This window comes from Penicillium hispanicum, assembly GCF_028827665.1.
Source record: "Penicillium hispanicum strain IBT 35686 chromosome Unknown utg000007l_segment0_segment0, whole genome shotgun sequence".
Taxonomy (NCBI): Eukaryota; Fungi; Ascomycota; class Eurotiomycetes; order Eurotiales; family Aspergillaceae; genus Penicillium; species Penicillium hispanicum.
Genome location: NW_026623199.1, coordinates 55,639 through 80,343, shown reverse-complemented (window position 1 = coordinate 80,343; position 24,705 = coordinate 55,639). Strand labels below are relative to the sequence as shown.

Here is a 24,705-nt window from a genome sequence, read left to right as displayed (position 1 = left end):
GAGAAAACTACCTATTATAGCGGGGAGCCTGGGGAAAGTCATACATTTGAGGAGATCTGTTCCCCGCAGGCGCCCAATGCACTCCTGCAACTAAACAAGATAATTTTACCACTTGATCCTGGGACTGTCGATTATATAATGGAAAGTGTCGTTTCAAGCTATATAGTCTAATTTAGAGGGGATAAGAATAGTGGTGATTCTAACCTTAGAAGCTAGAGAATGTAGATACTAAAATATACCTAGATAGTAGCTAAGCGTAAGCGAACTTTGCCTAAGAAAAACAGGATCTTTTTGAGATTAACGAAGCTGAAATATAAGGTAAAATTACTCTGATTCCCCACTACTCGTAAGAGCTGGGCAATCATTATTAGCTCGATAACTTGACTCGTGGGAAATCCATGACTCATGAATAGTCTGCTTCCTGACTCGCGAAGACGGGTCGATATTTATTTTTTCTCATACAGTAGGGCCGCCCTTCCTATGGAATCTTCATAAAGGGCCAAGGGTACAAAGGGGTGGTATCCGACAAATTACAATCGCATCTGAAATGTAGCTCCTTACTCAACAACGGTGGAGTCTCCCCTATATACAGACGAGGGAAAACACGGCGTTAATACCACTACATGTACATACAACAGAGACAACGTCGAGCTCAGCTGGCCTCAAGCTACTCAGATCGGTGGATTGGCCGAGAAAAAGAGTAGGAGATTGACATACGAGCCCGTTGTCAACCAAGTGCTCCAAGATCTCATTGACATCGCAAGCTGGGATTCTCCAACATCGCAAACCATACCCGTGTCTTTGAATCTTGAGGATGAGGAGACAGATGTCGTGCCATACACGCGAAGCACCCCTACAGGCAAAAGTCTCAAGGAGCGACTTGCGGCAGCGACATGGACGGCCGGGGCAACAACGGCGGAGACGTGGATCTCGACTTATGAAGTGAGAACGCCCAAAACTATCTCGCTTCTCCAGAAGATTACCTCCCCGGATGGAAAGACTGTGGGGTATTGGCCTTGGAATAAAGAGCCCACATACACGCCGAACACAGACCGTGCCGGTGACAATGCCGGGCAATATTGGAACGATCAGACCCAGACATGGAGATATGACTCGGACTTGCCGCAAGCTTCTCTGCAAGAGCAGCAGCACAATGCCGAATTAGATCTCTATTCCGAAATCCTCAACACTGTGACTATTTGGCGACAGGGCTGAGCGGGACAGTGGGGAGGGAGCCAGAGGATGGGACACGACAAGCTGGAGGCCGAATTGAAATCTGGAATTTGTGTATAATACAAGATCGAACATCGACCTTTTTCACTTTTATGAAATACTCCCCTGCTGCGTGTAGTTCTTGTAACTAGTTAAAGCGCGCCGATTGGGAGATGAGGTCGATGATTCGATCCGGTATTGCCACGCGCATGGGTACCTGCACCCACGCACCTCCGCCCAGCAACCTCCGCCGCTTGGAGACCATCCCGTATACCAAGTCCCATCTCCCCCCGTGTGCCCACCATGGCTGATGTACAGTTCGATAGTGCACTGTGAGTCCTTCACAACCCTACCCCTGACTATCTCCCAGACCATGGCGCTCTACAGACCAGAAGGACCAGTGTGCCACGCCCTGCATTGCAACCCCGCCCTATGCGCAGCAGGTAGACACCCCGAGTTGACCACGTCTCTCCCAGTGATCTCCTGCGCCGCCTGAACCCACGAAACACCAAATCCAACCTGAATGCCATCACAACCATTGTTCCTGACCTCACCGAAGATCTCCTCTCCTCCGTCGATCAGCCCCTGGAGATTCGCCGATGCCCGCAGACCAACCGTGACTACCTGCTCTGTGACTACAACCGCGACGGCGATAGCTACCGGTCACCATGGAGCAATGAATTTGACCCCCCACTCGAGGATGGTACCGTCCCCAGTGAACGAGTACGCAAGCTCGAGGTTGCGGCCAATGAGGCCTTTGACGTTTACCGCGAGCTCTATTACGAGGGCGGCGTGGGGAGTGTGTACTTTTGGGATTTGGACGATGGATTCGCCGGTGTTGTGCTCTTAAAGAAAGGTGCGTGTGTGTGTGCTTTCTTTCGATTGACGCGAAGGGGGCTCTTTCAAGTTGATAATGGCTGACTCTGTCGTCCAGGGGTGACCCCCGGATCGCAGAGCTCCGGGGAATGGGACAGCATCCACGTCTTTGAGGCCACCGACCGGGCTCGTATGTCCCATTATAAACTCACCAGCACCGTTATCCTCCACCTGGCCAACGATAGCCAGGCGCTGGGCGAGATGGACCTGAGTGGCAACATGACCCGCCAGGTGGAGGTAGACCTACCTGTCGAGTCGGATGCAAGCCATATCGCCAATGTGGGCAGACTGGTGGAGGATATGGAATTGAAGATGCGGAACTTGCTTCGTGCGTATTTCTGTCTCACTGGATCTGGAACAGATATACTAACCTGAATTGTGATCTTTCAGAGGAAGTCTACTTTGGCAAGGCCAAGGATGTCGTAGGCGAGCTTCGGAGTAAGTGTTGGCCGCTCGATTCTGCAAATATATGATGGTTCTGACCAAAGATTTCCAGGCTTGGCTCCGCTATCAGAGACCAATCGGGATCGGGCGACGCAGCTGGAGATGATCAAATCGATGCAGAAGTAGTACCTCTTGGGGGGTTCGATCTTCAGGTTTGATTGACTCGGGGCGATTGAATTAGACGGACTGTGGTTGATTCTTGCCCTCGCATAGCTTTACTTCTGTGCATATGCGATACTAGTCCATATTACATTTACCCTCTGACAGGGTCCTGTGCCAACTCTCTTCTTTACTTCACCAGAAGAAGGACGACAGTATAGCTGCTCTTAATGCGAGCGTCTCTTTGGATTTCGGGGTATCAAGTGTTGCAAAATATCGCTGCTTTTCTTCACTTTTATCTCAAAGCAGTCTTCATCATTAGCGAATAGCATCCTCAATCAACCTGCATTCTGTCTGAATAATCATCTACTTTGCCTGAGTCCTGGTGCACATTCGATGTCTGGTCCAGTTGCTCCACAAACCGCCGTGCCGCTGTCCACAGTTCCGCCTCCTTGTCTTTACCGACTGTGTCCTTGCGGCTGTTCAGCCAACTAATATCCAGAGGGTTGGAGGCGCCCGCGCCAGATCCTGCCGTGCCTCCAGCACCAATGGCGCCTGTACCTGTGGCATCACCCGCCCGGGAGCTTGAATCTGGTGCCAGCACCGAGGCTTCTTCCAAAGCGTAGACTTGACGACGTAACCGCACATCAATTGAGGATAGGAGAGCGAAATATTGAGCTGTCGCTTCTTTGAATTGCAATTTATGGGATTCAAGGGAGCCATCCGAATCGGCGGAGTCTGGCTTTGCATTGGTCAAGGCCTGGATAGCCAGTCCGGCGGATCGGATCAAGTTTGCAACATCCTAAGCCCAGAAATTGGTTAGGCTTTCATTCATCTCGATTTCACATATCCGCAGCCGCAGTCGTACCTGGTCAATGTCATTCAGTTGGCGGATCCGGTCCGCGGAGCTAAACATCTGCGTAGAAGTTCCCTCGCTCATTCTGTTGGCCTCAGAGAATGGAATGGATACACACAAATCAAGGTCCGATAGAAGGCTTTTCCAAATACTCGTCTCCCCGGCACGCAGAAAAGGATCACGGCGGGATTGCGCTGGGAATTGAATTGGCCATCACGTGTGAGCGGGTCCAGGAATCTGGAGGCGCTGAATAAGCGCAACTCGCCCGCGGCCTTGGCCAAACTTGAGATATCAAATTCACTTCCCTGGCATTCACTCTGCTTCGTTGTCGCATCCCTCCTCGCATCCCTGCATCTCACTTGTCATCTGAGCAGCAGTTCATCTGTCTGATCTCTCCTGGACAACTCACTGCATCCATCGCCATGTCCGCGCCAGGCGGCGCTCCCAGTCCTGCTCCGCGCAGCAGCACCATGGGTCCCGGCGCAAACGGGAGCGGCGTGCCCATGACCCCTCAGCAGCCTTTGGCTGGCACTCCAGTGCATCCTGCGCCTACCCCGGGCCCTCCACCACCTCAAAGCGGTGCTATGTCGCAGCAGAACCTGAACCAGATTGTAAGTGACTGCCATATATACCACTGGTGCACACCACTTTGCCTTGATGGCCATGTTCCCTTTTTGCCACCTGCCTGTTAGGCGTGGTCATCATGTTGTCTCTGTTGCAAGTGAGTTCGCGGACTGTGTGAGCTTGTGGTGTGTGTTTTCTTTTGCTTTGTTGTTTGGTACTATGGATGGCGAGCCTCAGCCGTGATGAACAGCCTGAAACTCCATTTGGTGCTGCCTGGAGATGATGGTGGCCAGGGAAGGCACGCGGGTGGGCGACGCCTGCCGAATTGGGCTATGTTCCTCACTTTGCTTGCTGTGTATTGTGTTGCGCCACGTCTCTCACCTTACCCTTTCACCCTATCCTATTATTGCCCAATGCTGCTTTCATCCTAAGAATCACTCGAAATTGCCCTTTTGCCATTGACTGCTACCCTCCGCTGTGCCCTCTACAATGGCTGGTGGTCGTCGGAAGAAGAGCTCAAAGCCGGCCTCCAAGACCCCTCGTCAAGGGAAGAGGAACAAGAATGCTACCCCATCTGCCGACCTCACAGAAGCATCCAAGGATGCTACTATCGACTCTGGGAATGTTTCCCGAAGTCTGCGGGAGATGTGCATTGCTTCTACACCATCAAATCCGGCCAACGAGACTGCAGGCTCGGAAGCAGCCTCGCAGGGTGCCATTGGTAGCTCGAGAGAGACTGTCAAGGGGCCCATGCTGAAGCTCGAGGAAAATCATCCGACGGACGCACCGAGCCCTGCCCAAGAGGATACCCATGCAGCAGCGGCTGTTCAAGTCTCCTCTGACGTTTCTGTGGACCCCATGGTTAAAAAGAAACGGGATAGAAGAAAGACCGCGAGGAAGATCAACGCGGCAGTGCCAACACCCTTCCAACAGTCTTTTGATTTGCCAAATATTCTGCAAAACTCCACTAGCATGATCGAGCAGCCCACTTCCTTCCAAGATGTGGTTGAGAGCTTTTTGTCCAGTTTCCCTTCATCTGACACAGTCTGTTGAAATGATTTTGACATGCTGGAGTCTCGTGACTGACTGGTTTCTTTGTTTTAGGTCATCGACTATCTAGCCAAGAAAGGCTATAGTCGCACCGAGGCAATGCTTCGTATGGAGTCTGCCAACCAGGAAATTGATGGCCGCCCTCTTCCTCCTCTTGGTGAAGATGCTCGTCCCAAGTTCAAGCAAGGCTTTGGTAACAAATCTCACACTCTTCGCAAGAAAGAGTTATGGTTCTGACGCACGTATAGATCTCCTCAAAACATGGGTTGAAGAAAACCTAGACCTTTACAAGGTAAGGGAATATCGTATCTATTTATTAATGGAGCGGTCATTAACCGGAACATAGCCGGAGCTCCGTCGTGTTCTGTGGCCGCTTTTTGTGTACTCCTTTCTCAACATGGTCACCTCGTTCTATCCCCAAGATGCGAAACAGTTCTTTGAATCCAACAAGAACATGTTTCTTCCGGAGCATACTGACGACATCCGCAAATTTGAGCCAATTGCTCTCCCGGAGCATGTCCAGGATAACTCGCTGGCTAAGCTTTACCGCTCCAACAAGTATCGCATTGTTCTGAGCAACCCTGCCTACACCAACCTTCTTCAATTCCTCGAAAGCAAAGAAAAGGAGGGAGGTTCTGTCATGAATGCGATTCTAAGCAGCTTCTGCAGCATCAAAACCATGGATCGAGCTGCCGATGATCGGTTCAGCTTTGCCACAATGCTGGGTCAGATTGGTGCAGGCCAGACATTTCCCACGGAAGACGAAGGTATTCCTGGCCATCATCCCGGTTCGGCTTATACTGGAGACAACCCAGCAATGGCAGGCACTCTTCCACGGCTTAGGCTCGGAAAGCTTCCCATGGAGCAGGCCCTAGAGGAAGATGTGCGCGCCGAACTGGCCGAACAGGACGTGAAGGATCCGCCAGCTACGGGCCGTAATACTCTTGTCCAAGAATTTGATCAAATGATCAAGAAGGAGGAGGATGAGGAGGCCCCCACTCGCGCTGAAATCCCCTACCCAGCTTCTACCGCTCGTGATGTGGCCATCGAGGTTATGAAGGTCAAGGAGAATCGAGACCGGTACAGACTGGACGGGCACACGGGTGGCGTGGGTCCCGGGGTTAGTGTGTGCATGTTCACTTTTCACAACACCTATGATGGGTCAGTAACGTTGCTTCGCCCCGCTGACTTTACTTTCAAAAGTTATTAACAAACTGACAGAATCAATTGCCTCGACTTCTCCGATGACAACACCCTGGTCGCCGCTGGATTCGATCATTCCTATATTCGTATCTGGAGCCTTGATGGCAAGAATATTGAGCCGGCTTATTCCGATCTCGATAACATGCCGCCGGCTAACTCTCGCCGTCTCATTGGACACTCTGGCCCCGTGTACGCCGTTGCCTTCCAGCCAAGTGCAACTCGTTCAGACAACTTGTCTGAAGATGACGTTCCAACAAATCCTCGATATCTACTCTCATCATCTGCGGATAAGACCGTCCGGCTGTGGTCTCTTGACCTTTGGCAGTGCATGGTTGTCTACAAGGGCCATGACCGTCCCGTGTGGGACTTGCGCTGGGGACCTTTTGGCCACTACTTTGTTACCGGTGGATCTGATCGGACTGCTCGACTCTGGCTGACAGACCATATTCGTCAAGTGCGCATCTTTGCTGGTCATGATCAGGATGTGGACTGTGTTTGTTTCCATCCCAACTCCGCGTACGTCTTCACGGCCAGTTGTGACCACACCGTCCGCATGTGGGCAGTGACTACTGGAAATGCCGTGCGTATGTTCACCGGCCACACTGGCAACATCACTGCGCTGGAGTGTAGCCGGGATGGTAAACTGCTGGCATCAGCGGATGATCAGGGTTCAATTTTCCTCTGGGATCTGGCTCCTGGTCGACTCCTGAAGCGCATGCGCGGTCATGGCAAGGGTGGGATCTGGTCCCTTAGCTGGAGTGTCGAATCCAACGTGCTTGTGTCGGGTGGAGCGGACGGTACTGTCCGTGTCTGGGATGTCACTGGCCCTCAGGACGCATCCTCAGGACGAGTGATTAGCGAAGGTGGTGCCGGAACCAAAATTGATGTCAACCCGCCTGCGCCAGCAGCCGGTCAAAACAAAAAGAAGAAGGGAAAGGAAGTCGTTGTCACCCCCGATCAAATCAGCGCCTTCCCTACCAAGAAGACCCCGGTGTACAAAGTCAAGTTCACCAATATGAATTTGGTTGTTGCGGGTGGTGCCTACCTTCCTTGACTGGGCGCTTCGCTTTGACTTGCATCGACGCGCATATGCGTTGTCAACTCTCACCATTTTCTCGGCGCAAATACCCTGGTTCTCTTTTCTCTTTTCTTTTTTTTTATTCTTTCTCTTTTTCTTAGTGTGCTTTTCTTTGTGTTGGGTCTGATTCCATTTTTCACCATCTCACTCTCACCATCTCTTGCGGGATCTTGGTGGCGTCTGGAATCTGTGACTTAGCGACCACTCTGGTGTTATGGTTTGTGATGGTGGTGTGCCTCTTGACTTGTGATGTTTCTCTTATGTGACCAGCGGTCTCTCGAAAATCTCCTTTAATTGTCTTTTATGTGTCAAATGGTTCCTGGTCTAGGTCGAACTTTCCGATGCGGCCGTTGCGGACTGCGTATTGGCCCTCGCGGTACGATGAGTGGACTGTGATGGTGCATTGGATGTGGATTGGTCCGGAATGCAGTTGTCTAACCAATACGACATTTCTCCCCAATCACATATGATCATAATCATAATCATACTCGGTCTCGTAACTGGCCTTTCACATTCCTAGTTGAGTGGCTCATGGAGGGACCGAGTTTCCTAGACGTGAGGAGCATCAGTGAATGTGGGTTTGGAGTTAGTAGTGTGGTATAAGTGTTTTGACCATACCCTGCTTCATGCCGGCTGGAGATACCGCTCGCTGAGATGATGACGGCAAGAAAGAGACTATGTGTAGACATCCAGCAACCAACGGACTTTCACTGTCAATATTTCGCACTACTGTGACTGCTACAATAGTCTTGCCATTTCATCTCTCCTCTCTGACTCATTTCCTAAAAGAGTTGAATGAGGTAGAGGACATTGTGAAGGTTAGAATGCACGCCTTGAATAGGATGTTTATACCGGCCCAGTGCAAGTTGTACACTAATTCTGAAGGTTTGCAGGACACTGCATCGTAGTAGAAGTAGAAAATCATAGTAAACAAGGGAAATTGTCGCTAGCTCAACTTTGTATCGTGCCATAGATCTAGCTACCTCGATCTCTATATGTACCAAAGGCCTTCATTCTTCCCGTCTAAACCATGCAAACTTCTGGAATTCTCATAACCGGTCGCTTATTTAGAGATCTCGACACCATTGGTGGCACCTACGGGTCCAAAGTCAGCCCGGGTGAAAGGAACAAAGGAAGCGAACCAACTTACCAAGAGCCTTCTTGATGTCACCGTAGATGGCAAATTGGCCAGCCGTAAGGCCACCAACCATGAATAGACGAGTAGGAAGACCAGCGAAGGAACCACGAATACCAAGCTCACCGGCAATCTTGACGAGACGGGAGAGGATGCTCTCACCGGGCAGGCCCTGGGTCTTGTTGATCTTGGACAGCATAGTATCAGCGGGTTGAGAGATGATGGCAGCGGCGAAACCAGCAATAAGACCAGATCCCAAGTTGACACCGGTCTGGGCGCCATTCGACAACTTAGACTTGTCAAGGCGCGCAAACAAGGCTTCGGCAACCTTTTCGAACGCGACGAACTTGGTCACTGTGTAGGGAACCCTATAGAATCACATTAGATTTACGTTTCTGGCAATCAAAGCTTGTCGTCGGAATCAGCGTACTGCTTGAGGAGAATAGGACCAAAGCCACTGTAGAAAGCCCCGACACCCTCGTTCTTTAGAATCTTGCCGAAGCCGCCAATCAAACCGCTAGCGAAGCCAGGTTGAGAGACGAGACGGATACGGGTAGCCTCAAGTGGGCAGAGAGCAATCGAGGCGAAGAACTCGGCGCTGGCAGCCGAGACCGAGTAGACGGCAGTGCGGTTCTGGCGGGCTTTCTCAAGGCCGAGGATATCGATGGATTGCTTCTTGAAGAACTCATAGCCGCCAAATTTGAAGGCGCCCTGCATGAAGTAACCGGCAAAGGTTGGGCCGACACCAGTCAAGAGAGCGCCGGCACCTTCATTCTGGACGACTTGGCGGAAAGCACTGAACATACCCCGGTTGTAGGTGGCGGGGTCGAGCTGGATCTTGGTCTTGACGCTGGAGGGTGAGTCAGTCTATATCGAACACTCGACGGCCGAGCTGAAGCGGGTGGACAATGTACACATCGACTGGGGTAAAGGAACCGTGAGTGACGGAGCAGCAGACGGCACCGGCGAAGGCGAAGCGAGAGTAGAGGTCAAGGCCCTCCGGCTTCTTCTGGATGGAGGCCTGGGTAGTCATTGCGACGGTGATGAATGCGTGCAGCACAACGGAGGAAGAAAGAAAGAAACCGAGTGGAAAGACGCGGTGTGCTGGGAAGCTGGAAGAGCGAGAGTAAGCGAAGACAGCAGAGACGAGCCTCGCATCGCCCGAAACAGCTAAAGCCCGATTAACACCGAATGCGCCGCGGGGGCCAAAACGAATTCCGGCATTGAGCCGTGCATAAATCGGTCGCATAGTCTAAAGATTGAATCCATGGTCAAGGTGCCGCAACAGCTCTAGGATTGATACCAACCTTGTCTGGCGAAATCAAGAGAAGATCATCCCTACCGTAAGTCGCAATGCGCTCCTGCGGGCAAGCAAGGCCTGGTTCGCAGCGCAATTATGATCACCATCTCGATCACGCCATTCGAATGGGGATGAGCGCATTACTCGTACTGCATTTTACGAAGCGGGCTATGATCGTATGAAAAGCGTGTTAGTTTATCACAATGATGGCCAGAGAACCAAGTATCACCACTATATCACGCATTGGATCGTGCCAGGTACAATAGAATGGTGATTGGAGAACTTACGCGAGATTCGAGATTCTATTCATTTTCCAGAAATTAGATTAATGTAGGGACCATCCAAAGTTAGCTGGCATTACAAAGCTATGTCTCCACGATCGCTGAGAACCAAGCGTTTCGCGGGCTTGAAAAGTTCACCCCGAAACATGTCGATATCTTTCGACATTTCGGATATACGACAGACTTTGAATTCTCATGTCGAGAGAATCATGCCTCATGTCAAGACGACTTGCCATTTACCTCTCAGCGCAGAAGGCAGGGGGGCAATGTATGACGTCAGACATCTAAACTTCCAAGGTTGGCGGCGATCACTGGAAATAACTAGTTGTACAACCCGGCAAGAACTCTGAACCAGCAAAGCTCCTGGGGACCGCTGATTTGAAGAATCTAGCTCCAACAACGAGAATGGTTTCATTCTGGGGCCGAAAGAATGACGACCCTGAGAGGACGGAGTCGTTCCAGGGCCAACAGGACGGAGACGCATCCGCTCACGAATACAATGAACCAACCGAGCGCACGAGGCTGCTTGGCCGCGACAATAGTCAGGGCTACTTGAGCCCGGATGATCCAGCAGTAAGATATCATTTCGAACCAGTCGTTGCGACAGACGAGATCACTCACGGAAACCAGGTCTCTCCTTACAACCTGTGGAGCGTACGTGCGCTTCGCGCTTTCTCCCTCTTCGCGCTGGCCATCAGTTTTGTATGGTGGACCTTCTTGCTGGTGTCCATCTTCGTCACTCCGCCGTTGATGCACTCTCGTGGCCCCGGCTTCTTCGCCTTCTCGTATACCACGCTCGCAACCGGGTATCTCGTGCTCGGACTGCTCTTCTTTGCCGTTCCATCTAAACCAGTCAGCATCTGGGGCAGTCTCCTCTTCACTTTTCTGCTGGTGAACATGATTATTATCTTGGCTGTGCCACGAATTCGTCTCGAAGAAGGCTGGGTCGGTATCGCTTCGGTGGTCTGGGCTGCGGCCATCTCTCTGTATCAACTGGTTCAGAATCGAGCAGTGGCATGGGGCAAGCGCGAAGAGGAAGAGCGACTTACAGGTCGCGAAGAGACACGTCGCTCTCTGCAAGAATGGGGAGCTGTTTTGATTGAGATGGTTGTCCTGGTCGTCTTGACCATCGCCGCGATACTATTTACAGCCACTCTAGTGCTTCGTGCTCGGGATGTGTCGCTTGCTTCACCAGGCCACCGGTACTCCGTTCATGGTGATACATATCAGGTTCATCTTGCCTGTTTTGGGAATCGCACCGAGGAAAACGCAGACCAGCCGACTGTTCTGCTTGAGGGCGGAGACGGTCCCGTTGAGCACTCGTTGCAACCCTTTATTGACGACGCGCACCAGCATGGTCTGATCGGCCGGTACTGTTACTGGGACCGACCGGGACTGGCATGGTCAGATAATGCGCCATCACCGCATTCCGCAGGAATGGCCTCAGACGCGCTATCCGAGGCTCTGGCTCTAGCCGATGAGACCGGACCTTGGGTGGTCGTCTCGGCTGGAGTCGGAAGTCTCTATTCGCGGCTCTTTGCAAGCCGCCATCTGCTTGAAGTCACCGGTATATTTCTCATTGATCCACTGCACGAAGCCTATCTGGAAGATCTGGGCAGACCGAGCAGGGGCTTTGTACTTTGGCTTCGTGGCGTGATTTCTCCGCTGGGGCTGGATCGTCTCGCCGGTGCTCTGGTGCGAGGCCGCAGTCGGGAAGATCGAGTGATTGGGCGTTCTGCGTATCAATCTGGCAAGTTTATCAAGGCCAAACTGCAGGAGAATCTTGTGGCACTCACAATGACTGCGGCCGAGGTCCAGTCCGCTCGACACGTCCAGATGGGCGAGACTCCGCTGGTTGTTGTCAGCTCCGGTGTAAAGGTGAATAAAGACCCTCAATGGGCCAAACGGCAAGAGGAGCTTTCTCGCATCACAAACAAGCTCCTGTCCTGGGATGTTGTTCATGACGCACCGCATGAAGTCTGGACAAATGGGGAGGGAAGACAAGTGCTGGAAAAGCGGCTGCGGGAGATTCTGCAGAAAGGTCAGGCGAATCGGGCTTGAACCAAAATCCTGGGTATGTATTTCGATAGTCATGGTCTAAGTGTTATACTTGATTTATTTGATTCGTAAGGACAAATCCGAGGAAAGCGTCCACAAATTTTGCGGACTTGTGAAATAATGATTCTCTTAATGAAATTCCACCTCAAAAGATCAATAAAACACCTGCCCATAAGATGACCTGCTATGCATAACGCTTGTGCTTGATGGGATTCACGGGACCCTGGTATGAAGGAGACTGGACAGGTTGAAAAGCCCTATTTACCGGAAGCTTAACACTGGTGGTTCAATATCGGTTCAATTGTCCTAAATCGCCGAAGCGTGAGAGTAGACAATGAATGAGATCTTAAAACCAATATCCATTGCCATACCGGAGGATGGCCGGCCATAGATAACCACAATTTTTGGAATAAATACGATCGTAAAACATCCATGTTGGAGGCCAGAACGGTCGCCATCCCACCGCCTCACCTCACCCATCGCTCCCATTCAACTCCAAAGCCAGCCGAGGTCCACAGATCGTAAGAACGAGAAGTCCACAAAGATGTTGGAAGAAAAGAGGCATTTGGATTGTAGGTCTCGGGGCCATGCCTCATACAATCGAATCGAACCAGGCGGAGATGATAATAGAAACCGAGGGGTGGATACAAAAAGCTGATCATTCTAGACTAGCTCCCTTGAACCTCTTAGCAAGCTGTTCACCGTCGGACTTGGGAGACATGGAGCGGGGGATATGGGTAGCGGGCGAGTGAATCCGCCGTCTCCCGAGCTGGGGATCCGGGCGTGAAGACTCAACCGCGGTGGGCCAGGGGCGCTTAGGGGGGCGCTCACCACTCTCTTGAAGAATTGTCATCAAGGTCGCCCACCCGGAGGTGTTCAACAGCTGAATTCCATCGGCGGGGGAATGGGTCGTGGCGACTCTGCAGAGGAGTGCTTCTTCGTCCTGTCATGGCGGTGGAGTTAATGCCAAGTAGAAAGGTATTGGATAATTTGATATGCGACTGACCTTATTGAACGTCGACAGTCCATGCAGAAAGCACAGAAGGTGAAAGTCCGACACGCCCTGAATCGCTTTGTCCGGGTCTCCATGCGACATCAACTTCTGGGCAACATGCCGTAATTCCTGACTCTCTCCAATGACCTCACGATTCTCGATGGGATAGCGGCTATTGGTGAAGAGCGGTGACGATTCGGTGGGGAAACCGTGTGTCAGTGTCACTAGAAGGAAATCGACGGGGAAACTCGGTTTGGCGTTCTCCTGCACACTGGCGCCATACTCATTGATTCGCCGGAAGAATACCTCGGGAATATACCGCGTTCTGCTTCCCATACCCTCGTCTTCCTCTGACTGGACCAGCATCACAGAAGGCTCTGCGGAGGGTTCGATGATGTTGGCTCGGACCATCTCCACCGCGGATACAGTGGCCTGGTATGAGCTGACAGCAATGGCTCCAGTCTCATCTCCGCTGAGCACACACGTCACAAAGTCGGAACCAAAACGCCCTGTACGGCTCCACTTGGTGGCTTTCGGATTTTGAGCCTGTAGACGCGAAGCAAATGCAATCTCAAGAGAAGAAAGGTAGTAAGAATCGATATGCCGCTTGCATACCACAGAGCCATCGCCACGGCCTGCATCGAGCAGGTCTGTGAAGATGACCCCTACCTTCTGCAGGCCACATAGGCGGGCAACCTCGTCTACCTCTTGTTCATTCTGCCAGTCATGAAGAGTGACTCCATCGACCTCACCCATCTGCGGGGGCTCGTAGATTGCTTGAACGACTGCCTTGACACCCAGCGGGACTTCTGCGTATTCCTCATAAGTCCCGTACAAAAATCCTAATCGCTGGGCCCCCGACTTTCGCCAAAAGTCCAGTAATGAGTTGATGAGATCAGGGGAAGAGAATTCCACATGGTCGACCATGCGATACTCCTGGGGCTGTAAACTAATGGCACTGGGTTGGCATTTGGTGCAGATGCCCTCGGGCCATGAAGGATGCCCGGACGGACAATCTTGTCGAACCCGGTAGAAAGGTTCACTGAGTGGCGGCATGAATGAACTCTTGACCTCAGGTTTGTTGGTCGCCGCGTTGATTTTGCGCAGGTAGGAATGGAACGAGAGATGTTTGATCTTCTTCTCCGAGAGGTATTTCGGATCGTATGGTTCCAGGGGCATGCAGTAGTCACACATCCCGCGCGGACCATGCTTGCACATCCGTGGGTCCTGGCTCCGCTTGATCTTGCCGTCCTTCTTATCGAGGAGATCATCCAGTGGCGACTGCTGCACCACATCCCATGGATTCTTGATATTCACGGATGGAGAGGTGGGTTGTGGACGGAGAGGGACCGTTTGTTCTTGAGGCACCGAGGCTCCATTTAATCGCCGTAGAGCACCTGTGGATGTGAAGCCATTGGAGGTGCCGTTCTGCTGCGTAGAGCCTTCTTGGTATCCAAGGAACAGCTTATCACCATGTCTTCGAGACATTGTTGTCAGCAGCGTGTCCACCGATATTCGTTTCTTTCCCATTGCGGTACATACTTGAGGCCCACCTGCCCGATCGAAACTCCTTCCAGCGCCTGTAACCGTCTCTCCTCGCCACCTGTGCCTATCGGTCGGTTGGACAAGGAAATGGTTGAGGGATCAACATCTGATGGCAAGTGTTCAATGATCTGAAGTAAGGGAAATGAAACATCAGTTAAATGCACATATTTGACTGGACATCAGGGGCTAGGGGCCAGTAACGACCTTTTGTTGGAGAGAAGGGAAGAGGTCGTGCGGGCTGACAGTGAACCGAAATTGGCCGTTCCGACTCTCAAAACGCAAGAGAATCGGCCGGGAAGCCATGATAGGCCGGGATAGTCAAATGTCGATGGATCACAGAGGAGACTGAAAGTGGATGGGAGAATTTCCGGCCAGGTGAAAGAGAAACACATCGGAGTCGAGCCATTCCAGCTCGGAGCTTCCGCGAACTCACGTCACCGAAGGCGGGCGGTGTACGGTCACCTAGTAACATGACACCCCGCAGGAACAAGCAGTTGGGGTGCGTAATATTGGTAAGCAGATTACCTGAAGATCTATGTAACCACTGGGCAAGATCGAGGGCAGATCATTGACTTAGTGACTCTGTTGGTGAAAGGAGAAGCCGATAGAAGGCAGATATTACATTCCATCAAATGTCAAAACAGATGAGAGCATTGCCTAGCACAGGCGTCGACAGGGCTCTGTCCGGCATGGTGCTGAGTCGTTGATTACGCGGTGGCCTCCGCGAGCAGACAATAATGACGAGTAAGGTGTGACGAAGAATTGGCCATTTTATATCAATTAGGAGTATCTAGGTTCTTTGAAAAGGAACATGGTCGTCATCGCCATATCATCATAAACGCCGTTGAGAACGCCCCCCCCAGAAACTCGACAGAGAAGAACGGATGCAGGGTGTTTGGATCGCAGTTAGAGGATGGTGCACTTTCTGGGCAACCCGCACGGTCCTTCGTTGCTCTTCTCCTTCTCTGATTTCTGGGCACCCTGCTGTGCCGGAGAGGGCTGCGTGGTCTTCTTCGCAGCCGTTTCCGCCGCCGCAGGGGTCGAGCTCATCGGCTTCGACTCGGTACTACCATGCAGTCAGTTGACCTTGGCGACGGTCTCGTAGAAGGCCTTGCCCTGGGCCTCGGCGATAGATAGCTCAAGAGTGGTAGGCTGGCGGGAACCGTCGGCGCCCTATTATAAGAGTTAGAAGAGTCCCCTTCAAGGATTGGACGTCATCTGAGTGAACTTACAGCGAAGGTACCGGCGCCCCAGGGGCTTCCACCGTGGACCTCCTCGAGGTTGGACAGCTGGGCGAAGGTATTCTTGTAACCGAGGGGGACGTAGATGAAGCCGTGGTGGGTGAGAGTGCTCATGGTGGAGATGGCAGTCGATTCCTGGCCACCGCCAAGAGTACCAGTCGAGATGAAGAGACCAGCATACTTGCCCCAGTAGCCACCAGTGGCCCAGATGCCACCAGTCTTGTCCCAGAAGGTCTTCCACTGGGCCGGGAAGTTACCGTAGCGAGTGGGAATGCCGAAAAGGACGGCATCATACTCGAGGAGATCGTTGGGCTCTACGATGGGGTAGCTGGACTTGGGCGGCGCGTGCATCTTGGCCAGAACCTCATCGGCCAGGGTCTCGCCAATCCTAGAGGAACGGTCAGTTTATCTAGTACCGGGGTAAGCGGAAATGTTTAGAGACACATACTGGAAGATGTCGGCCTTGCCGCCAGCAGACTCAATGCCCTTCTTCTCAGCCTCGGCCAGCTTCTGGATGTGGCCGTACATCGAGTACTTGGGAGAAGAGTTAGCCAATGCTAGAAATGCAAGCAACCCAGCAGTGTTGGAAGGGCGGACCTACAAAGACGATAGCAATCTTGGGAGCCATGGTGGTGAGAGGGGGGAAGTGAAGATCCGGGTGTAGTAGTCAAGGCGGAGCCGGTTATAAGGAACTGGAATGGAAGAATGAGCCAAGGGGGGTTGGGAGGTTTTATAGTTGTGGCCAACCCCGCCGCCACCAGCGGGCACGCGGTGTGGACTCCGATCTTGCAAGTAGACCCGATTATTCGCAAATTAGCAAAGCATAGCAAAGCTTCAGCAAAGTCCATCAGTCATCGATGACAGAACACATGTGGCCGCTGGTTGGCCCGACGGGTTCCACTCGGCTTTACGGGCGTTGAGTCGACTTAGTCGAGTCTGACCGATCTCTGACAAATGAGACCCGCTAGGCCAGCCCGAAGAGACAGTGCAGGTATGTCTAATGCAAGCGAGGTTCACTCTGGTTCCTGGGAATGGATCGCTAAGAATTACTCCCTGCGCAAGGTCTGTGTGTGATGTGCAATTCTCTCCCAACCGAGTACAATGATGTCATAGTCACCACCATGACGCGGAGCATTCTTGAACGCTTTTGACTGCGGCCGGAAGGACTCTACAGGGTCCGCAGTGCTTTTGATACGACGCAAAGAAGGCCACCCAATCGCAGTCGGGCCAATTGAATTTGGTGGCTGGCTTTGGACCCGACATGACGGTTGGGATTTCATATATGGGAACTCGTAGCCCATTTCCCTACGGCCGAGGTTCAGTTGCGAGGGTCTACCTCACCGTGACAATGCATTGGGTATCTTGATACCAGTCCTTCTGGGACTGCGAACGAAAACAACAAAAGACAAGGATCAAACAGCCAGAAAGCCTTTCGCTCCAATAGAACCCGGGCACCGTGAAAATGCAAATCGGACAGAGCTTGCAGCCCGGTCGTTTTGGTTGGAGACCACAATTACCCCCTTCCTCGCCCACGAAACCGTCCGCGCATGAAACCACCACCGCGGCCGCGCTCGTTCCGCCACTCACGCTCGCGCTCTTTCTCACGTTCCTGCTCTTCTCGAATGAGCGCACGCTCATGCTCCAGCTCTTCTTCGGTCTTCTCGGTCCGTACGGTAGGTCGTGGTAGATTTTCCGTCCATCGGGGATGCGCCTCCGGACATGCCTTACCCTCCGGGCAGAAACCGGCCAGGTAGAACAAACAGAGACGGCGGCGGACATGTCGCTTTGCGCAGAGCGGGCCTAGTTCACAGAATCCTCGATCATAATGTTCACAGGGCGGGAGTCGAGCTTCCTCGCGAACATGTTGGTAGAGGCAGTCATCGCCATTGGGACAGTATCCGGAACGAGAGAAGGATTGGCATTCGGGCATGCGGCGTAAGTTGTACTCGTGCAGATACTCGCATTTCAGCCCCTTCTTACACAACCCCTTGAGGAAATGTTTGCAGACTAGCGACCCGTGAGTGGTGGATGGTGCCAGTCCAGACGCAGTGGTGGTGGAGGTGGTTACTCGAGAGGGTGTAGGATGTCGGTCTGGACAGGCAGGTCCTAGGGGACAGTGGCCTTCGCCGTAGGCTTTGCAGACCGGAACGTCACTGGCGAGGCCGAATCCAAAGCTCGTGCGGAGGAATGGCGTGAAAGAGAAGTCATCGTAACTCGGATCGCGCGTGGGTTCGGCAGATAAAAGACGCGTGGCGGTGGTTTCAACATCGGCTGACATGATGTCGCGGAGCGATGGATAGCTTCGACTCGGGGTTCAGGTGGCAAGGAGCAGCTGAAAAGGTATGACAAAGAAAGCCTCCTCGAATTGCGAAGGTGAACAGCGAACTCGAAGCTCCGGGCACAAAGAGCTTCACGCGAGATGTCGTTCAGAGGAGAAGCAGATGGATTGCGAATGGTTCGTGAAGAGGTTTTGATTTACGGGAGCGAGATCCCCCGGTCGGTGCCTTATAAATCAGGTCTTGTACCAATCCCGGTATGGAGGCCTGAGGCCGGGGTCCAGCTCTTACAATAATAATCATGCGCATTGCTAGACCCGTCAGGAAATTTGGCTAATTAATGAGGGTCTGATTATGTTCCTTACTGTTATCTCATTAAAATTCAATGCCTCGAGTCGCATATCCACAGCTTCATATCACAATGTTTAAATGACTAGATTCTACTATACCCACTTTTTTTTTTCCGTCGAATCCCGTCCATTCAAATCGTTTCTTCATTCCTATACAGCAAAGCATACATATGTATATCTACCCAGTACTTGGGTCTAATATAGAAATTCCGTATACATCTAAGTGCAAGTATGTAATTGGTAAGTTTTTGACCTGTGTGAGTGATTTGAAATCGCTTGATCAGCCTATGGTATTAACTGTGTCCGACGGGGACGATGAAAAGGACTCTTATGACAAGCTAATCGATATGAGACATGTTTCAAGTTTACCAGGTCTGAGTTGGACCTATACTATGATTAGGTGCCATTCACTGCCTGCATTTGCGTCTCGAGCGACATCCCCAGTGTCTACACAAAACATTGCGGGGAAAACAAAGGCAGTGTTACTTTGCCGCAATTTCTCAGCCAATCAACTCCGGATGGAAAAAGCAAAACAACATCGGGTCAGCCTGGCCACGGTCCGGTCTCATCCCCATTTCGTATTCTCCCAAGGACATCTCCACGAAGATGATGCTGTAATCTGTGACCATCGACTTATTCATGGATTCCGAATGGAGGGTTGCCTGCGCACATCTAGTGCCCTGATCAGTGTGACCCTGGAGGCACGAGGAATGGGGTGCATACGATCCCCACATGCACGTCGTCACCAGCGAATTGACGGCGACCCGATCAAGCCGACCATAAATTCCTGGCCGAATCTCACCGCATGTCAAATGTGGATATAAGGGGCCGCCTCGTTTGCGCAGGAGTCTCGACCGGACGTTGCGAAGCACCAGTAGGAGATGCTCCGAGATCTCGAGCAGTCGTCGCACTGGCATGATCCAGGCAACAGCGATTGGTCACACCACGAGGATCCTCCACTCGTCCATCTGGAAGTGATGATCTGGCCTGCCTGGCATTAGCCCAGATGCGCCCCGCATTCTCACGCCGTTCACAGTGGAGGGGTAGAGCCTCCACTGCCCGTGTAAAGCACAGCCCCCGGATGTGCCATGCGAATCTCTGTCTCAGGGAGCAAGTGAATTCGGAGCGCCAGGAACTTCGCCAATCGCGCGAGTTGAAGAGAAGAGGGAGGAGAAGAAAAAAAAACATGCGATCCGGGCTCATAAATCGGACTACCGTTCAATACCGCTAGGCTCGAAGGTCATCAGGACAAACTGGAGTTACCAGTTGTTCTTTACGGTATGTATACTAGTCCCATTCGGGATTAGTATGACCTAATCACCGTCTGGGAATGAGCTCCCTCTGTAGATAGCTTCCTCCTCCATTATCGCTTTTGTTGATCACATTTCCTGCTTCCTTTGTATCCTGACAATTTGGAGCCATGTTCTCGGCTGCCCGCGCAATCTTTCGCCAGCGGCCCTCGGCGGACCCCGCCTCTCCTTCCCCTGGCTCCTACGAAGTGCCTTTGTACACCAATGCAGCCTACTATCCAAACTGGAGGATCTACCGCAAGCAGCCTCCCTCGTCGCTGCGATTAGGCTTCATCTCGCACCTGTTTTACGCATTTGCTTGGTACGTTATCAGCCAATCACCGTCGTTAGAGAAATAGTATAGATTGATGATGCACTAATCTCAATCTGGAACCTTTGCAGGGTCAAAGAGGATGGCACAGTCTACGTATGTCCAGAGTGACCCGGCGTGACAAGCGTGATCGGGACTTGGCTAACGCAGAGCGGCTGTAGTTGAGTGACGAGTGGGCTGATACCCAGATGCCGGTGGATGGCACGGAGGGTTGTCTGCGAGCCTTTGTACAATTGAAACAGCAGTACTCCAAGATGCGGGTGATCCTTTCTGTGGGCGGAGGCGGAAAAGGGAGCGAGAACTTTGCTGCTGTCGCCCACAGTCGATCCCGTGTCGACACGTTTGTTCGAAGTGCCCGCGCATTGGTAGATCAGTTCGGATTGGATGGAATTGACGGTGAGTCACCCATCCCACCGCGTGGGATCGCATTGGAAACGGTGGGATTGCACTAACTACTCATGGGATCGGTGTTTCAGTGGATTGGGAACATCCCGCCGACTCGAAGCAGGGCAAAGACTACGTTCGTCTTCTCGCCCGACTGCGTGAGGTGCTGCCTGCCCCACAATATGTCCTGGCCACCTGTCTGCCCGCTGGCCAATGGGCTCTTCGCAACATTGATCTCTCTGTTGCACAGAGGTATCTGGATATGATCAATCTCATGGCATACGACTTCTCCGGACCTTGGGAAGCTGAGACGGGGCATCAAGCCCAGCTCTATGGCTCACCCGTCTCTGGTCACTCCGCCGTTTCTTATGTGGCCTCCCAGGGTGTCAACCCGCGAAAGATCATCCTTGGCATCCCAGTATACGGACGCTCATTCCTCGGTAGTCATGGACCTGGCCAGCGGTACACCGGCTGTGGTGGCGAGGATGGAGTCTTCGACTATAGCGATCTCCCGCGCCCGGGAACGCAGGAGTATCTTGATAAGCAGGCTGGTGCAGCATACTGTATCGGGGCGGATGGCGGATTTATCACCTACGATACGCCTGCAACGGTTCAGCAAAAGGCCGGGTTTGTGACCTCGTCGAAGCTAGGAGGTCTCTTTTACTGGCACATCTGCTCTGATGCCCGGGGTCCACGAAGCTTGATCGAGACGGGGTATAACACGCTCCATGAGATGTAAGCCACCAGAGTAGCTGAATTGGCTGAACGGGGAAAAATTGTTAGCTCCCAATGTACCCTTCGCTCCACCCATGATGTCTTCTTGCTACCTTGAAGGCCCAGGTGAAGCCAGCAGCCCTGGTAGAGGCCATCTCCTCTGACTTTTCGCCGACTCTAGTACTGTTACAGTGTTCCATGCCATGAAGGTAGAAGTAAACCCTCTCTTGGGATTGTATTCTCTGTAGATTCCCTGGGGTGGGATGATTCTTAGTAAGAGCCTATGGCCTTAGCCCAATTTCCGGATCTCCTCAATCGATAGCTGAATCCCTCGATCGTCAAAACTCGATATCCACAGTTCTTGCTCCAGCAGCACCGAAGTCCAGGACTGCAGAAGCAACACGAGCCGAACGCCGAGGTTCAACTCGCCCCAACAAGCTTCGGCCGCGCCCCCGCACTTTCTACCTGTCAACCGATCGATTGAATGCGCCGTGATGGCTGTCCTGCTGGCGCGAGGCTGCAATCGTAATTCCCGCACTCCTCTATTTCAGCTTCTCAGATTCCCATTCCAAAAGCATCAGCATCAACGCCAGCATGTCGCCGTCGCCGCCCCAGCCCGCGACAGCGGATATCGGCTCTATCACCGAACCTGCTGCATTGGACAATACCTATACATCGGACACGACTCTTCGGCGATCTTTGCAATGTGGGAGTGCCCTTGATGATCTAAGTGACTTTCCAACATTGACATCACTCCAGGGTACCTCCCCTCTGCGACTCTGCAGTCCGTAGAACTCCACCTGATGCAGCTCGGCGCCGAGGCCGTCTCCGAGCGCGTACGGGAATGGAACGCCGATGCAGAGCGCAATCAACCATATTTCAAAAGCCATAATGTATGGGGCAAGCGCTATGACTATGACCGACTCGTCACCAGCGAGGGCTGGAAGCAGTTAGGGCATTGGGGAGCTCGCCACAAGATCGTTTCGGCTGGTTACGACTCCGCCCTGGGGTTGCAGAGACGAACGGTTCAATATGCACTGTAAGACCTGATAACCACTCTCGATCGTTATACCCGTTTGTTGAAAACTAAACGCGATGCCAGGAACTATCTTTTCTCTCCTTCCTCGGGGCTCTATTCCTGCCCAATGAGCATGACCGACGGTGCGGCTTTTATTCTCTCATCGAGGCTCGATGGATTACACCCGACACATCCATTCCAAATCACCTTCAAAGGCCTCATTTCTGAGAATCGTGATCACTTGACGTCGGGTCAATGGATGACAGAGAGAGCCGGGGGCAGTGACGTCCAAAGCACCGAGACCTGGGCAACCTATTCTCCGCTACCCAAGTCTACGAGTCTTGATCCAGTCGGAGAAGGAGACTACCTGATCAATGGATTTAAGTTCTTCTCCTCGGCCACTGACGCGAACGTAGCTCTTTTGCTTGCCAAGACTCCCTCGGGAAAGCTGAGCACCTTTCTGGCACCCCTCCGCAAAACGATCGTGGACAGTGATGGCGTATCCAAACAAGTCACAAATGGGATCCGAATTCATCGCCTGAAAAACAAACTGGGTACAAAGGAGTTACCCACCGCCGAGCTCGAACTGAAGGATATGCGTGCCCATCTGGTTGGGGACCTGGATCAGGGAGTGGTCACTATTGCCCCTCTACTCAACCTGACCCGCATTCATACTTTAATCGGATCCTTGTCTGGCTGGCGTCGAGCCATCAGCATCACAAAGTCCTTTGCTAGGGTAAGGACTACCGTTGGCGAGCCTTTATGGTTGATTCCCATGCATTTACGGCTTTTAGCAGACTTGGAGGTCAAACACCGGGGTGGGATGAACTTGGCCTTCTTTACTATTGCCGTGATGGGGCTGGTTGAGAACGATACAACACAACATCCGGAGCTTTCCCATCTGCCGCGCCCAGGAAAGGAGGCAAATGTGGTGTTTCGTACCCTAACAGCCGCTGCCAAAGGCGTGATCAGCAAGATGTCTGTGATTGGGATTCAAGAATGCCAAGAGGCAATGGGCGGCGTCGGCTACATGGATGAGGCGGACGAGCCTGAATTCAACATTTCCCGTATCCTGCGCAATACTGCCGTCAACTCCATTTGGGAGGGGACCACAAATGTATTGGCCAGCGAGGTGTCTCGCTTCCTTCTCAAGGCTGCTAATATGGACGTGTTTTCCGCGTGGGTTGAACGCAGTCTGTCATTAATCCACGCAGTGAGCTTGCGAGATACATTGACGGCTGCTTGGTCGGCCTTCCGGGCTCGACTCTCTACGAAGAATCAGGCCCCAACAACGATCCTGGCCGACGCTCGTCGATACATGTTTACTCTCGCGTGGATTGTTTGCGGCATGCTGTTAGCTCTCGATGCTGAACGCGACCAAGATCCCGTGACTGTCGAAATCGCCCGCCGTTGGGTTCTCCGCGCCGAGGGAGGTGTCGGAGACATGGTATTTCATGACATCGTCACTGTGCAGGAGGTGGAGGATGTCGAGTCCCGTGGAGAAAACCATCTTCAGTGGGACTGCCAGATCGCTTGGGGCATCGATCTCCCAGCTAAGCGGGCATTAGGCCACCGGTCTCTGCAGAGAGACAGTTCAAAGCTGTGAGCATTATATTTATGACTTTAGGCATACCCCATATGAGGCGCGTCGTATACTACAAGATCAAAGTCTCGATCAATGAATCTCCATCAAGCGATCCGCTTTTACTTCCAGTCATTCTTCTACTTCTATCTTGACTGCTCACAGATCCTCGAAGAGTAAACGGTGAGGCTTCGAGAAGACACGCCCCCAGCCGTCCCTATTCTCAAACATGATGATTAGGCTGATGCCTATCGGGGTTCCCATATTGCGTATATATCAGAGCCTGGAACTGCAATACCCAATGGAGGCCCAAACGAAAGCTCAGCGTCCCAGACAATACGGCATCCTACTCTGTGCACTCAGTTCCTGCTCAAATCACCTCATTGGTCAACGAGGTCTGTAAAAGCGGATTTGCCAGGTATTCATCTCCGAGTCATCTCGCTAGCCACATTGTCATCTTGCTGGCAATCTAGCACAAATACCATGTTGCTCACCAAAGTATGATACCATTCTACTTATAATTCTCACAGAGTTCTTTGCCAAGCTCGAATACCGACGACAACCGACGATCGCCGAGCGAAACTGTAAGGTGTTGAAAACCAGCTGGAATACGTCAGACCGCATGAGCGATAGTTAGCAGGTTTGCAGACACGCGGGAAATTGGGATTGGCGTGTGCCGACCTTGGAATGCTAGGGTAAAATCTATCAATTTAACCACGCCCTCTTTCTGTAAACCATCAATATGCGACCAAAACAGGATAAAATTGGCCAAATGGCTCAGCATGAAGGAAGGACCTGCTAGCTACCCAAGTCCTACCAAATTCC

The 24,705-nt window shown here is 52.3% G+C and overlaps 11 protein-coding genes across 11 annotated transcripts; 6 read left to right on the top strand and 5 right to left on the bottom strand.

Annotated features, from left to right (window-relative positions):
- Nucleotides 1-405: 405 nt before the first annotated feature.
- On the top strand, nt 406-1,215 carry N7459_007808 (uncharacterized protein; the record flags this gene model as incomplete). Its single annotated transcript, XM_056946976.1, has 2 exons — nt 406-463; nt 554-1,215. The coding sequence occupies 2 exons, from the start codon at nt 406-408 to the stop codon at nt 1,213-1,215; spliced, it is 720 nt and encodes a 239-aa protein (XP_056796486.1).
- A 300-nt stretch (nt 1,216-1,515) lies between these two features.
- On the top strand, nt 1,516-2,658 carry cap2 (F-actin-capping protein subunit beta; the record flags this gene model as incomplete). Its single annotated transcript, XM_056946975.1, has 5 exons — nt 1,516-1,544; nt 1,689-2,068; nt 2,147-2,416; nt 2,479-2,526; nt 2,585-2,658. 5 exons carry the CDS (start codon nt 1,516-1,518, stop codon nt 2,656-2,658), a joined length of 801 nt encoding a protein of 266 aa, XP_056796485.1.
- A 307-nt stretch (nt 2,659-2,965) lies between these two features.
- On the bottom strand, nt 2,966-3,571 carry N7459_007806 (mediator of RNA polymerase II transcription subunit 11; the record flags this gene model as incomplete). The annotated part of the gene is made up of 2 exons (XM_056946974.1): nt 2,966-3,433; nt 3,500-3,571. The coding sequence occupies 2 exons, from the start codon at nt 3,569-3,571 to the stop codon at nt 2,966-2,968; spliced, it is 540 nt and encodes a 179-aa protein (XP_056796484.1).
- A 338-nt stretch (nt 3,572-3,909) lies between these two features.
- Nucleotides 3,910-7,358, top strand: N7459_007805 (putative transcription initiation factor TFIID subunit; the record flags this gene model as incomplete). Its single annotated transcript, XM_056946973.1, has 6 exons — nt 3,910-4,098; nt 4,562-5,095; nt 5,156-5,294; nt 5,350-5,393; nt 5,448-6,262; nt 6,323-7,358. 6 exons carry the CDS (start codon nt 3,910-3,912, stop codon nt 7,356-7,358), a joined length of 2,757 nt encoding a protein of 918 aa, XP_056796483.1.
- Nucleotides 7,359-8,445: 1,087 nt separating this feature from the next.
- On the bottom strand, nt 8,446-9,550 carry N7459_007804 (uncharacterized protein; the record flags this gene model as incomplete). Its single annotated transcript, XM_056946972.1, has 4 exons — nt 8,446-8,477; nt 8,533-8,885; nt 8,948-9,367; nt 9,432-9,550. The coding sequence occupies 4 exons, from the start codon at nt 9,548-9,550 to the stop codon at nt 8,446-8,448; spliced, it is 924 nt and encodes a 307-aa protein (XP_056796482.1).
- A 953-nt stretch (nt 9,551-10,503) lies between these two features.
- N7459_007803 (DUF2417 domain-containing alpha/beta hydrolase) lies at nt 10,504-12,159 on the top strand (the record flags this gene model as incomplete). The annotated part of the gene is made up of 1 exon (XM_056946971.1): nt 10,504-12,159. The coding sequence occupies one exon, from the start codon at nt 10,504-10,506 to the stop codon at nt 12,157-12,159; it is 1,656 nt and encodes a 551-aa protein (XP_056796481.1).
- Nucleotides 12,160-12,814: 655 nt separating this feature from the next.
- Nucleotides 12,815-14,998, bottom strand: npl4 (nuclear protein localization protein 4; the record flags this gene model as incomplete). Its single annotated transcript, XM_056946970.1, has 4 exons — nt 12,815-13,099; nt 13,163-14,627; nt 14,693-14,823; nt 14,900-14,998. 4 exons carry the CDS (start codon nt 14,996-14,998, stop codon nt 12,815-12,817), a joined length of 1,980 nt encoding a protein of 659 aa, XP_056796480.1.
- A 603-nt stretch (nt 14,999-15,601) lies between these two features.
- On the bottom strand, nt 15,602-16,564 carry pst2 (putative NADH-quinone oxidoreductase Pst2; the record flags this gene model as incomplete). Its single annotated transcript, XM_056946969.1, has 5 exons — nt 15,602-15,754; nt 15,782-15,868; nt 15,928-16,324; nt 16,385-16,470; nt 16,538-16,564. 5 exons carry the CDS (start codon nt 16,562-16,564, stop codon nt 15,602-15,604), a joined length of 750 nt encoding a protein of 249 aa, XP_056796479.1.
- Nucleotides 16,565-17,449: 885 nt separating this feature from the next.
- Nucleotides 17,450-18,214, bottom strand: yth1 (cleavage polyadenylation factor RNA-binding subunit YTH1; the record flags this gene model as incomplete). Its single annotated transcript, XM_056946968.1, has 1 exon — nt 17,450-18,214. The coding sequence occupies one exon, from the start codon at nt 18,212-18,214 to the stop codon at nt 17,450-17,452; it is 765 nt and encodes a 254-aa protein (XP_056796478.1).
- A 1,768-nt stretch (nt 18,215-19,982) lies between these two features.
- On the top strand, nt 19,983-21,305 carry N7459_007799 (glycoside hydrolase family 18 protein; the record flags this gene model as incomplete). The annotated part of the gene is made up of 4 exons (XM_056946967.1): nt 19,983-20,173; nt 20,254-20,278; nt 20,344-20,578; nt 20,659-21,305. The coding sequence occupies 4 exons, from the start codon at nt 19,983-19,985 to the stop codon at nt 21,303-21,305; spliced, it is 1,098 nt and encodes a 365-aa protein (XP_056796477.1).
- A 527-nt stretch (nt 21,306-21,832) lies between these two features.
- N7459_007798 (putative acyl-CoA dehydrogenase) lies at nt 21,833-23,904 on the top strand (the record flags this gene model as incomplete). The annotated part of the gene is made up of 3 exons (XM_056946966.1): nt 21,833-21,986; nt 22,040-22,319; nt 22,383-23,904. Coding segments are annotated over 3 exons (1,956 nt in total), but the record flags the coding sequence as incomplete, so codon positions are not given.
- Nucleotides 23,905-24,705: the final 801 nt, after the last annotated feature.